The following is a 14018-nucleotide window of genomic DNA, read 5'->3' on the forward strand; positions in this document are numbered from 1 at the left end:
TCTAGTTCCTCTTGCCTCATAAAAATAATTTATAAATCAGCACTCATTTAGTTATTATGCATAAGCTAACAGACTTTTTCTTAGTTTCTAATTTTCATATTTATCAGTTAAAAAATTTTTTTTGTTTTGTAACTTAGAAACATCCTATACTTCCATAGTATTTTTGAGATTTGTTTATTTATTTGAAAGATACAGTTGGGGAGGGCGAAGGAGAGATAGAAACAGATTAATTGATCTTCCCAGCCCATGTTTCTATTGGCTTACTCCCCTGATGGCTGCAATAGCCAGGGCTTAAACCAGTCTGAAGGCAGGAGGCGGAGCTTCCATGTGGGAACTATTTTCTGCTACTTTCTCAGGCCTTGACTAGGGAACTGGATCAAAAGTAAAGAAGCCAGGACAGAAACTGATACCGTTATAGGAAACTGGCATTACAGGTAGCAGCTTTATCTACTGTGCCACAGTGATAATGACCCTGATACTTGGGTAACTTTAATATTCAGCTCTAACTAGTTGAAATAAGTGGGGTTTTTAAAGTATGCTTTGAGTACAAAGAAGAATTATTGTGCAAAAGTGAATTTGCAGGGCTTTAGAGAAAATAAATAGCCTCCAACAGTTCTTTGTTACTGATATTTTCTGATTAGTAATATTTGCAATTAGTTTGTGATTTGTAGTTTTATTAAAAGAATAATGGTGTTGAATTTGTCTTGTGTTTCTCCCCATCCAAAAAAACCCCCAAAAACCTGCAAGATAATGGTTAGTTTAACATATATGTAGTTTTGTGGGGAGGTAACTGATGGTGGTACTGTTTTCTACTGAATCTTAAGGTTCATGTTGTATATTTTAATATGTTTCTTTTTTTAAGTTTTTTTGTTTTTTGTTTTTGTTTTTGTTTGTTTGTTTTTTTAATTGGAAAATCAGATATAGAGAGAGGAGGAGAGAGAGAGAAAATCTTCCATTCACTGATTCACTTAGTGGTCCTAGTGACCGGAGCTGAGTCGATCCAAAGTCAGGAGCCAGGAGTTTCTTCCAGATCTCCCGCACAAGTGCTGGGTCCCAAGTTTTTGGGCTGTCCTTGGCTGCTTTTCCAGACCACAAGCAGGGAGCTGGATGGGAAGCGAGGCTGCTGGGATTAGAACTGGTGCCCATATGGGATTCTGACGTATTCAAGGAGAGGACTCTTAACTGCAAGGTTACCACGCTGGGCCCACATCATGCCTTCGAAATCATTGAGGAGTCCAGGCTTCTCTTTACTTTTAATGTCGTTAGACTGTTAAAAAGTTTAGTTTTTAGTTCCATTGTTTCTCAGACTTAAATTATTTAAGAAATATATCATTTTACTCCAAATCCTGTCAGTTACTGTAGTGTCATTTACTTTTTTTTTAATTAACATCAACTTTTTAAAAATTTAAATGCGTTTTAAAAACAATATTGGTTAGAAGCCTAAATTACTTGCTACACTACGGGTTTAACCACATATACTGGAAACAATAGTAATTGTATTAAATTCCATTTAGCCACATTCTTCACATGTGGCATGCTTTCTATTAATGAAAAACCGGGGAAAATGCTGGAATAATAATATGTAGCATCAAAGATTGATATTCTCTTTTCTATATAGTCAATAATTTGAAATTTGAAGGGAGGTTACCTTTCTGTGATATGATAGGATTTTATTCTATCTGTCACCTAAAATGTCATCCATAATACCTCCTAAAGGTATTTGAATGTTACTGGTTTTCTTATCTTTCTTTTGTAAGCAGAGTTCACTCAGATAAATACCACTTCTAGGGCCAGTGCATATGTTAGTTCTCAGTTCATAAAAACTTAGCAATTTGTGACTTTCCATTTGACTTTTTCCTGTTCCCACTTGCATATTGAAATAGACGTATTTAAGGCATTTGTTAAGATTGTTTTTATTCTCTGAATTGCTGAAATTTAGAATTTGAATCATTTTCTAAAATTTAAACAGAATTGAATAAGAATTTGTCAACCTTTGTTAGTCCGTCTAAGGTACATGTTTTTTGTTTAAATGGCACATTATTTTTATGAATAATTTGGTTTGTGTCATTTTATAAGAAGTCTTAAAGCTAGCTTATATGCATGTAATTATCATTGAAATATTATGGAATAATTGTGGCAGGTGTGTTGCGTTCTTGTCTAATAGAAAATTGCATTGTTAAGGTGAAATTTTTGATTTTTTATTCTTTTCCTGTTTAGTAGCAAAGCTATTAAAGTTTTATTTATTCATAATGTTAATAACTTTATCAAATTGGATGATAATGGTAGACGAGGTTCTTTTATATTCGTTGCTGTTCTTACCTTTTTATCCCTATCACCCAAAAAAATTTTCAATGGGTGATATTCATTATTTTTCCCTATCTTCAATATTTCTAAGTATCTTTCCTAAACTTTACAGTGCATCTTTAGTAGTAATGTTTTGAAATCTTTTAATTTAAATTTTCTGCATTAAATTTCTGTTTTTCTGTTTGTTTAAAACTGTGTTTTGCCTTTTTCTAACCAGGCTTTATTTCCCTGCTTCTTTGATGTCTCTTAATTTCATTCCATTTTGGGGGGGTATGTATTTTTTTTCCTTTTGAAAGAATTTTCACAAATTCTTCTGCTTTGTTTATTTGTTAGTGGATTTTAAGCCAAAAAAAGCTTTTTATATACCTTGTGGTTTTAGTTGTTGACTTACCTTCCTTGAGTATAAGCTGTGAAATGAAATCATAAGTATACTTTTACCAGCCTTCCTTTTTTTTTTTTTTTTAAGATTTATTTTTATTTGAAAGAATTAGAGAAGGAGAGACAGAGAGGTCTTTGCCAAAATGGCTGCAAATGGCCACAGCTAGGCCAATTTGACAAGAAGACCCAGGAGCTTCCTCCTAGTTTCTCAAATGAGTACGGGGGCTCAAGCTCTTGAGCCGTCCTCCACTGCTTTCCAGGCCATGAGCAGGGAGCTCGATGGGAAGTGGCACAACCAGGACTCCAACTGGTGCCCATATAGGATGGCAGTGCCATGGGTGGAGGCCTAGCCTATAACACCAGCTCCAGTCTGCTTTCATTGGAAAAGTTGAAGAGTTTTATCAGAAAGTATCTGGCTCTCATGAGAATCAAGCTTCAGAGGCCTGCTCATGTTTTTCATCACATAAAGGCATCACCTCTTTAGATACACATCTTGGTAATTGATGCTTTTTAGAACTATTTTAAATATGAATATGCACAGAGTGCAAAGCAATTTGTTCTTAGCATAAATAGATATTATAAAGACTGGGTTTTGCCAATTTTTATGATTCACATTAAAGTCATTTGTAGTATCATCTGATCCTATGTCATAGTAGATTTTTTTCCTATGGTTGTTAAAGGGAAATTCTGATACTAGGATTCCATTTCCTGTTTTTCAGAAAATACCCCTCAGATTCAAGTGACTAATCCACACGTGTCTCCTAACACAGTGAAACGAACTGGACCTCGACTCTTGCTGATTCCGGTGCAGCAGGGTTCTCCTCCTGTGAGACCTGCTGTTCCTAACACACAGCTTCAGGGACAGCGGATGGTCCTACAACCAGTTAGGAGTCCAAGTGGAATGAATCTTTTCAGGCACCCTAATGGGCAGATTGTCCAGCTCCTACCTTTACATCAGCTTCGGGGATCTAACATCCAGCCCAACTTGCAGCCTGTCATGTTTCGGAACCCAGGTACAAAGTTGAAATCTTTCTGATGAGATTTTCTTTGTAAAAATCAATTGGTCATATGCCATGTTAATACCCCTTGGTGATTATTCTTAGTGTCTTGGAGTAACCTTTTCAAAAAGAAAAGCATACCTTTGAAGTTTAGATGTGGGTAATAGTGATTTCAAATTTTCTTTTTTCTTACCAGGATCGGTGATGGGAATCCGATTACCTGCTCCTTCCAAACCTTCGGAGACTCCACCATCTTCTGCTTCATCCTCTACTTTCTCTGTTGTGAATCCTGTTATTCAGGCTGTTGGATCTTCCCCAGCAGTAAATGTTATCACTCAGGCACCATCAGTGCTTTCCTCTGGACCTAATTTTGTATCTCAGGCTGGCACATTGACCCTGAGAATTTCCCCTCCTGAACCACAAAGCTTTACAAATAAAACAGGATCAGAAACCAAAATAACCTATAGTTCAGGAGGGCAGCCTGTTGGTACAGCCAGTCTCATTCCTCTCCAGTCTGGTAGTTTTGCCTTGTTGCAGCTTCCAGGACAAAAGTCTGTTCCTAGTTCCATTCTTCAACATGTGGCTTCCCTTCAGATGAAGAAGGAACCCATGAATGCTGACCAAAAAGATGAAACACATTCTGTAAAAAGAGAGCCCGAAACTAAGAACATTCTACAGTATGAAGGAGAGGCTGTAGACTTTGAGGCTAATGAAATTAAGCAAAACTTAGGAGCTGCTGCTGCCTCAGAAGACACCCTGAATGACTCCTTGGAAGAAGGAGGTGCTCAAGTGGATGATGAAGTGTTAACGGAAGAAGGTCCTGCAACTATGAAGTCTTCTGAGTACTCGTGTAACACTGGGTCACACACAGAAGACTCTGAAGATATTACTGAATGTGGGACTAGGAATCATAGCAATTCCAAAGAAAAATCAAATCTTACGAGGCAGTTTCAAAAGCTTGGAGATGTGAAGGTGGAGCAGCAGAAAGAATTTAACAATTTGGAGGGAAAATTGGAAGAATTTCCAGTTGTCTCTAAGGAAGAAATTAAACGTGAATTATCAGGGAGCAGAGTTGTGGAACAAAGGTGTAATACACAGCCTGAGGCCAGTGAGAAGGGGTGTGGAAACTCTGTAGAGAAGGACAATAGTAAGGAGAGATGGAGGAGACACCCAAAGGGCTCCTTTATCTGGAAGAATGCTGAAACATCACAAGAATGTAAGAAAGAGGCAGAGGAACAGTTAATTGAAGCAAAGACGTGTCAAGAAAATTCAGATGTGTTTCAACAAGCAGAAGGCAACTCTGACTTACTTGCAAGAAATGCAACTGCTGAGAATGCCAGAGGTTTAAAAACTGAAGATGATTCTTGGACTAAGATTTCTAAGGCTGCAGCCTTCTCCATTGTTCCTCGGAGAGCTGCAAAAGGGAGCAGAGGGAATGGACGTGTCCAGGGTCACCCACAACTACGAGGAAAGCAAATACAACCAAAGCAAGCGAAGAAGGGTGGGAGAAGCAGTGCTGACTACCCTGTTTTGGATTTGCAAGAGGATGAGGAAGATGAAAATGAGAAAACCGATGATTCTATTGATGAAATTGTGGATGTTGTTTCTGGCTACCAGAGTGAGGAGGTTGATGATGTAGAAAAGGTGGTGAGCTTATTTTTGTTGTGACTGAAACCTCAAGGATTTAACTGGCTTGTTAGGGATAGTAGCTTTTTCAGAAGATCTTTAAGAGGCTCAATGCAATAGTGCAGTGGTTAAATCCTTGCCTTGCATCCACTGGGATCCCATATGGACGCCAATTTATATCCTGGCTCGTCCACTTCTTATCCAGCTCCCTGCTTACATCCCGGGAAAGCCTTGGACCTGTGTGGGAGACCTGGAGGAAGCTCCTGGTTCCTGACTTTTGGCTCAGCTCTAGCTGTTGTAGCCACTTGGGGAGTGAACCAACAGATGGAAGATCTTTCTATCTCTCCATCTCTCTGTAAATCTGCCTTTCCAAAAAGAAAAAATAAATCTTTAAAAAATAAGAAAGGAAAATAAAAAGACCTCTAGGACTTAATATATTCAGTTGGAGTGTGTAGTTAGGTTGTGATTAACATTTTAGTTTTAGGACTCTGTTTATCAGAAAGCATTTACTAAGCTTATGTTGCTCGCTGAGGCTTGTGTACCAGTTAAGGGAAGCCAAGATTGAGTCCTTACGGAATAAGTGTTGGAGAGTTTCTACCGTGTTGGATTTTTAAAAATCACCAACCCATTATTCCCATTTTATTTGTAAGTTCCTGTGACTTTCTACATGAATTGATTGTGGCTGACCTAATGGAATAAGAAACAGAGTGAAATAAGAAACAGAGATATGGAAAGCTCATCTGCCTGCATTTAGAGAAGTGTTTTTATTTCTGGAGAAAAACTAGGAAATTCTATGTATCTGACATTTTAACACAATATTGCCTTAAATTGATTTTTAAAATTATCATTGAATATGCATGTAGCATTTACATATGGGTACTTGGAAAGGTTTATAGAAAAATGAAATTTAAAAAAAGTTCACTTTGCAAAGAAGAACACCCAAAAAACTCATACATAGTTTTTGGATTTATTTTTACTTATTTGAAAGGCAGTTAGGGAGGTGATCTTCCATCCCTTAGTTTCTCTCTGAATGGCTGCAGTGGCTATAGGTGGGTCATGCTGAATCTGGAAGCTTCTTCCATGTCTGCCGCATGGTGCAGGGCCCAAGCACTGGAGCCACCATTTTCCGCTGTTTTTTTCCAGGCCTTTTGCAGGGAACTGGATTCGAAGTAGAGCAGTTGAAACACAAACCGGCACCCATGTAGGAGGTGAACATTGTAGGTAGCAGCTTTATCTGTTACAACAAATGCTGTCCCTGTTGTCTACATTTTAGAATCTTAATATTACAGAAGACCTTAGAAGATCTCTCTAGTGTTCTATCCTTCAAGTCTTTCTTTACTTCTGGGAGATAAATAATTAAGTCTTTGCTTGATCCTCTCTAGTAATGGGAAGGTTCACCACCAGTTATTATAAACAACAGATTTGTGCTTGCAACTTGATCCAAGTTTCCCATGCAGGTGGCAGGAGCCCAAGCACTTAGATCTTCATCTGCTGCTTTCCCAGACACATTAGTAAGGAGCTGGATCAGAAGTAGACCAGCAGGAACTTGACCTGGCCCTCATATCAGATGCCAAGACTGCAGGTGGTGTCTTAATCCACTATTCCACAGCATGGGTGCCCTCCATGAACTTTAGCAAGATGTCCCATCTGTGTAGACTTTGGGCATTATTCTGTGTAATATAATCTTTTGAATTTTTTCAATTTCTCCTTAAGTATTTCTTGCGGGATTTATAATTAAGATTGAATTGAATTAAGCGGCTGCATATTGTGAGAGCCAGTTAGAGAAACTTTTTCTGCAAAGGGCCAAATAATATTTTAGACTACATAGACTAGATGATTCAGTTACTCATAAGTGAATGAACATTGTTGAGTTCTAGAACAATTTGATTCATACAAAGTAATGCAGCCTGTTGTTTGTTGACCCATATTATATGTAAGATGTAACACATAAGGTGATCGCAGCCAGCTGATGGCCACATGGTGTCCCACTCCTTGAGTTGCGGTAGCAGTTGTGTGCATTGTGATGCAGCTGATCACTTTAGAATGTCAGTTCCTTAGGTTTCATTCAGCCTCTGTGTTAGCTGGTTATACAGATAAAAATGAAAAAATGAATATGTTCAAGCTTTGTTTATTTTTTTAAGATCTATTAATTTTTATTGGAAAGGCAGATATACAGAGAGGAGAGACACCGAGAAAGATCTTTCATCTGCTGGTTCACTCCCCCAAATGGCACAACAACTGGAGCTGAACTAGTCCAAAGCTAGAAGCCCTGTCCAAGTCCCCATCTGGCTTTCCCAGGCCACAGGCAGGGAGCTGGATAAGAAGAGGGGCAGTTGGGACACAAACCAGCACCTATATGGGCTGCCAGCACTTGCAGGCAAGAGATTAGCCAATTGAGCTATCCTGCTAGCCTCTGTTAGTTACCTCTATTTCAGTTGCTTGTAAGGATCTAGCTCTAAAAGTTAAATGATTCCATGTGTGTTTGCTTCATATACTCTGAGTAATGTCTTTCATGGACCAATATCTATAGGTAGCTAAGGAATCTAAATGAGCATGAGTATGGTAGTTAAATATTGAGAATTATTGTGTTCTTTGCAGAATCTCCCATTGTAAGTCAACCCAGAGAAATGTCAGTCAAAAGTAGCAATCCACTTTTAAAGCCAGTGAAGACTGCTTCTATGTAGAACGGACTTAATAAAACTTTAGAGTGTGGCATTGCTTATATTAAATTATTTCTAAAATTTAAATTCTACATTGCATTTGTGCACATTGACCCATACTCATGTTACAGAAAGTTGTGACTGGCTGTTTCAATGTGAATTTTGCATTGTGAAGGTTGTGTGATCTAATTTGTGAGGGTGCACTAGGCAGACCCTCATCAGTTGGTATTGTAGAGCATGAACTTACGTTATTGATTCTTTGGGTTCTTTTTTGTGGCTCCACATTGATTTTACTTTCCTAGAGTTAATTTTAATGTGTGCTTTAAACTTAATATACCTTGTTTAAAATATGCTTAAATTATAAGGGTGTGGAAACTAAATGTTAGTCTGTGTTTAGTGTCTGTTGGCCTTGTGGAGCCTATAATTTGGAGGTAAATAATTTTTCCAACAAATTTAAACATAGAGTTAGTAAGATGTTTGGGATTCTTTGTTTTTAGTTATGCCTCTTTGTGCTGTGCATACGGTGCAGTTATAGAAGATAGAACTCTAGTTTAGTTCTATCTGTAAAATTCTCTTGCTACATAAGTCAGCAGTTTTGAGTTTCTCAGAAGCTCTCATTCTGTGAGGCTGAAGGACTATCAAAGCCAACATAGAGACTGTTTTTATTTTTTCCTTGTGTATGTTTAATATGTGTATTCATTTCTAGGAATCCAAAACAGTGTTAGTCATGAAGCCCCCTTAAAACAGAGCCTGAATTTTTCCCTTTTGCCTTCTCCCTCACTGAATTTTTATTTACAGTCATGTGATCTTGAGGCTGTAAAGCTTTAGTACATTCAGTACCTATGTTTTGTGCTCTAAAAAACACTGAAGCAACCTTGCAGTGGGGCACTCTGTTTAATCTAATGATGAGTAATGTCTGTTTAAAGCATACCTAGGACTTAAGTGTTTTTGTAGATTGTTGCTACTAATTGTGTGTTGTCTTTCTAATTCCTTTTTAAATGAATAATAAGCATAGGATTTTGTCAGTACTGCTGGTGCTCAATGATTGGCACTACTTGTCTTTTATAAGGGGAACATGTAGTTGAACAGTTCAGGTATGCTCACCTCCCAGTTAATTACTTACTATTGCAATGATGTGTTTCAGAGTAACTCTGTAGAATGCATTGAGGAAGATGAGGAACAGGTGGACATTGAGACCATAGAAGAGCTTCCACAGGAAGTTACTGTTGTCCACAAGAAGACCACAGTTGCTCATCCACAGTCATCCAAACAGCCGTAAGTTTTACTGCTTTTAGAATTGTTTTTTGTTGCTTTGTAATCAGAAACAAAACTGTTCTGTTTAGGAGCTTGGGGTAACTGACTTAGTTCTTCTGTTAGTCTTTTTTTCTTGGCATGATCGTTCTCTTAGGCAGCATGTGAATATGAATAATATTCTGGAACCTGATACATTTATGTTAAATGGTGGATTTACTAGTTTGTAGATGTTTAACCTTGAGACGTTTTTACTCTGCATCTCTGATTCTTTACTGATGAAATAAGGAAAATATCTCCTTTGAAAATGTTCGATGATAAATCCAGCTTGCATAATTGACAGTCCAGTGATAAATCTAACTAGCATAACTGACATACTCTACTCAATAAAGGTTAATTCCTTTATCTTTTTCAAGTTTTTTATTTTCTTAAAGTTTTATTTGTTGTTTGTCTAAAGACTTATTTATCTTAATTGGAAAGGCAGACATAAAGAGATAAACAGAGGGATAGATGTTCTGTCTGCTGGTCCCCTCACCAAGTGGTCACAACAGTCAGGTCTGGGTTGGAACTGAGCAGGAGTCAGGAGCTGCTTCTGGGTCTCCCATGTTAGTACAGGGTCCTAACGCCTTGGACCACTATCCTCTGCTGCTTTCCTAGGCCACAAAGCAGGGAGCTGAAATGGGAAGTGGAGCAGATAGGACATGAATCAGCACCCATATAGGATCCCAGTGTTTGCAAGGCGAGAATTTAGCCACTGAACCATTGTACCAGGCCCCAGGTCAATCTTTTAAAAAGAGAAAGAAAGCTACTCGCAGCATCAGCTGGCAGATGCTGGCACTGGGGGCTGATTCTGTCAACTTAAGCTGCAAAACCACCTGGAGAGTGCCTAATCCGGGAGTGGGAATGACCTGGGAGAGAAATAGTGGGCTCCTCCCTCTTCGGTTACCACTCCCACGAGAGGGCACAAAAACTAGGGCAGGGGATGGAGTGGCTAGACAGAAAGGTACCCAACAACATCCATGAGGACTGGATAGTTGGGCTGGTTAGATGGAACTAGGCTTTAATACCCATTGACATGTATGAAAGCTGAATGGGATGTGGGACAGACTGGACTAGTCTGCTGCACATACTGGCAAACCAGGATAGGGGCGGGCCTGGTGGGGGTTATTGTGGGTCGCTCTGACTAGGCTGCAGCTCCCACTGGTTTATGTGAAGGCCAAGTGTGTGCTGGGCAGAATCAGGCTGGACTGCAACACCCATTGATTTGTGTGGAAGACAGGGCTGGAGACAGAACCAACCCAGCAATTGCAACCACCAGCTGATGGGGCGATGGACTGTGCCAGGTCCTGTACTTGCTAGTACATACAAGAATCTGGTCTGGGAACTCCTCAGACAAGGTTTCTCTGGGGATCACCGCAGTCAAGCTACTGGACTCAGAACCCTAACCATGAAAAGACAGAAGACAGAACAGGTCAATCAACCACCTCAGCTATATGTTGGCAGTGAAATACTGGGCAAATGGAGACACTATGATGGGCTATGTCAATCAGTGGATTCTTCAGCAACCTTATCGTGCTTAGAATGGCAAGATTGGCAGCAGTTTATGGCTGATGAACTATCAAAACCACTTGAGCAGGACCCTTGAAGCCTGCCCTACAACAGGGGCCTGGGGTGGGAGACTGGGTGGGGCTTCTCTGTTAAAATCCCCCTTTACCTCAGATATATGAAGGAAACAATATGGAACTAATAGTCTTACCCATTTTCCTGTAGCCCTTGAACCTTTTTACCCTAATTAACTATGTAAGGATTGTCAAAAATATAATTTTTTTAAAAAAGGGAAAAAAAATGGCTGTTCACTTCTGATTCAGCTTTCTGCTAATTAGCCTGATAAGACAGAGGAGACAATCCAAGTTCTTTAGGGCTGCCACACATGTGGGACATCAGGATAGAGTTCGTGACTTATGGCTTCTTCCTGGCTGAGCCCTGGCTGTTGTGGCCATTTGGGGAATGAACCAGCAGATAGAGAATTGCTTCTGTCTCCCCACCCTTTCTGTCTTTCAGATCTTTTTAAAGATAATTTATTTAAGTCTTTAGTTGCAATGTGTTCCTTTTATGATTTGTATTCTTTGTGTTTGCTTATTTCTATCAATGTGGCATTTTCTCCATTTATTGATTTCTCAGTCATTCAATACAGTTTTGTAAAGGATTTATTTTATTTCAGTTGCCAAGTTAGAGAGAGAGATCTTCCATTTGCTGGATCACTCCCCATATTGTCACAATGGCTAGAGCTGAACCGATCTGAAGCCAGAAACCAAGAGCTTCTTCCTGGCCTCCGATGTGGGAGCAGGTTCCTAAATACTTAGTCCAACCTCTGCTGCTTTCCCAGGCCACAGTCAGGGAACAGGATTGGAAGTGGAACACCTGGGTTTTGAACCAGTGCCCACGTGGGATGCCAGTGCTATAGGCAGAGGATTAGCACGCCATGCTACTATACTGGCCCCTCAGTACAATTTTATGAGAGCTGCAAAGCTTTCATTACACATATACCAGAGAGCTTTTTTTCCTGTTACTGTTATAAATGATGTTTCATATTACATTTTTTGTTTGTTGCTAAAGAACTCAGTTTTAGTAGACAAAACCCAATAAGTTCAGTAGTATTGCTGATGCCAATTCTGATTTGTTTCAGGGCTTTAAGTTCATCTAAGCTTAACTCGTAGGTAACCCAAGTAGCCTAAACATAATTTTGGACTGAAGAAAATGAATAGTCCTGCTCAGCAGCGATAATGATGCTTTCTCAGCTTTTGTTACTATTCTACTTCAGAGTTAATGAGGTAAAAGGGAAAGTACAATGTCTGTCACAAAAGAGGCAGTGTCTCCCTTTTCCTCAATGATACCAAGTCCTAAATAAATACAAGATTTACCAAAACAAGAAACATAAGCTTTGCCAAGTCTTCATGCCCTGCATCTTTTCGTTTTATGACAGGAAAATCTTTCCACCTGTACTTTGCTCAATTAGTAAACAGATAAAATTTAGAATACCTTACTCTTAAAGAAATTGGGACTGGTACCATGTAGTAGGCTAAATCTCCAAATGGAAGGCCAGCGTTCCATATTGATACTGATTCAAGTCTTGTCTGCTCTACTTCTGATCCAGCTTTTTGCCCATGTACCTGGAAAAGAAGCCAGAAGCCAGGAACTTCTTTTGGATCTTCCATGTGTATGCATAGTCCCAAGGCTTTGGGCCGTCGTCCACTGCTTCCCCAGTCCACAAGCAGGGAGCTGAATGGGAAGTGGAGCAGCCAGGACACAAAGCAGCACCCATATAGGATCCTGGTGCTTGCACGGCGATGATCTAACCATTAGGCTGTTGTACCAGGCCCAGCATATATTACTTACCAGTCTGTGTAGTACATACCCAGGTGTTCATAATATTTTTTTATGTCATTTTATACTTCTGAAATAGTTCCTAATTTGAAAAATACAGTTTAACAATTTTGATACTTTTCTTAGAGGAAGGAAGTACTGTTTTGAATAAATTATGGCTATATATTAAACCCAGATGATAAAGAATCTCATTATATACACATTTTCAAATATGTTCAAAGATAACTGAATTTCAGTAAGTTATTAAAAAGTACTGTGTTTATCTAGGTGCCGTACCACTATCTCTGCAGATGACAAACCTGGTGAACGGAGTCGAAAGGTATTTAGAATATATTTCATAATTATCCATTTAATAAACTTGAAAACATCTGTTGTAGGGTTAAAACAACATTGGGTGTATCAACATTCTCTACCCACGCAGTCTTCCTACCCCCCAATTCAGTGGTTTTTTTGTTTGTTTTCTCAATGAGTTAATGTAATCAACTGTTACCTTTTAGGAGATTATGCCTTAATGTGGTTTTTATCTTTTTTTTTTTTTTTAAAGATTTTAACTTATTTAAAAGACAGGTTTGCAGAGAGGAGAGACTTATTTTCTGTCTGCTGGTTCACTCCCCAAATGGCCACAGTGGCCAGAGCTGAGAAAATCAGAAGCCAGGAGCCAGGTATTCCTTTAGCTCTCCTACAAGGGTGCAGATCCCCAAAGCTTTGGTCCATATTTCTGCTACCTTTTAGGGTGTACATTGGCAGGAAACTGGAATTGGGAGCAAAGCAGGGACTTAAAACCGGTAATTCCCAATGTGGAATGCTGGTGTGGCTAGTGATATCTTAACCAATTGACCAAATTCCTGTCCTGTCTATGTACAGAAATTATTAACTTGCAGATGCTTGTGATGTTTTGCTGTATTTAAACTTCATACTGATTTTCTGTCCATTTTTTTTTTCATTCTGTCACTGTTATTGTACACAGCTTTTGAAAGATCAAGGCTTTATGTGAGAGTTTTTACATAGTATTAGGGTCATAATAAAGACAAAGACTGTCCAAAAAGTGACAATTGGAAATACAAGAGGAAAAAAAAATCACAAAACCAGTTTTAAAAGTTAGAAAAATTATTATTACTTTGTGTCATTAATTTTCAGAATGCATTATTGTATAACTACTATTAATGATTTTTAATAGCCTATGAATAAAATATAGATGAGTTAAATCTTTTTTTTTAAAGATTTATTTTTATTATTTTTTCATTGGAAAGGCGGATATACAGAGAGGAGAGACAGAGAGGAAGATCTTCCGTCCGATGATTCACTCCCCAAGTGAGTGCAACGGGCTGATACTATGCCGATCCGAAGCCAGGAGCCTCTTCCGGGTCTCCCACGCGGGTGCAGGATCCCAAAGCCTTGGGCCGTCCTCGACTGCTTT

The 14018-nt window shown here is 38.9% G+C and overlaps 1 protein-coding gene across 1 annotated transcript in view; it reads left to right on the forward strand.

Annotated features, from left to right (window-relative positions):
- Nucleotides 1–14018, forward strand: part of LOC121168203 (MAX gene-associated protein-like) — a 65571-nt gene that overhangs the window by 39940 nt on the left and 11613 nt on the right. The window contains exons 16-19 of the mRNA XM_040998091.1: nucleotides 3402–3695; nucleotides 3877–5324; nucleotides 9111–9241; nucleotides 12869–12920. Coding sequence (XP_040854025.1) covers nucleotides 3402–3695; nucleotides 3877–5324; nucleotides 9111–9241; nucleotides 12869–12920 — 1925 coding nt within the window. The remainder of the gene's footprint in view (nucleotides 1–3401; nucleotides 3696–3876; nucleotides 5325–9110; nucleotides 9242–12868; nucleotides 12921–14018) is intronic.

Source organism: Ochotona curzoniae, unplaced genomic scaffold (assembly GCF_017591425.1).
Source record: "Ochotona curzoniae isolate NIBS_2020 unplaced genomic scaffold, NIBS_Ocur_1.0 patch75, whole genome shotgun sequence".
Taxonomy (NCBI): Eukaryota; Metazoa; Chordata; class Mammalia; order Lagomorpha; family Ochotonidae; genus Ochotona; species Ochotona curzoniae.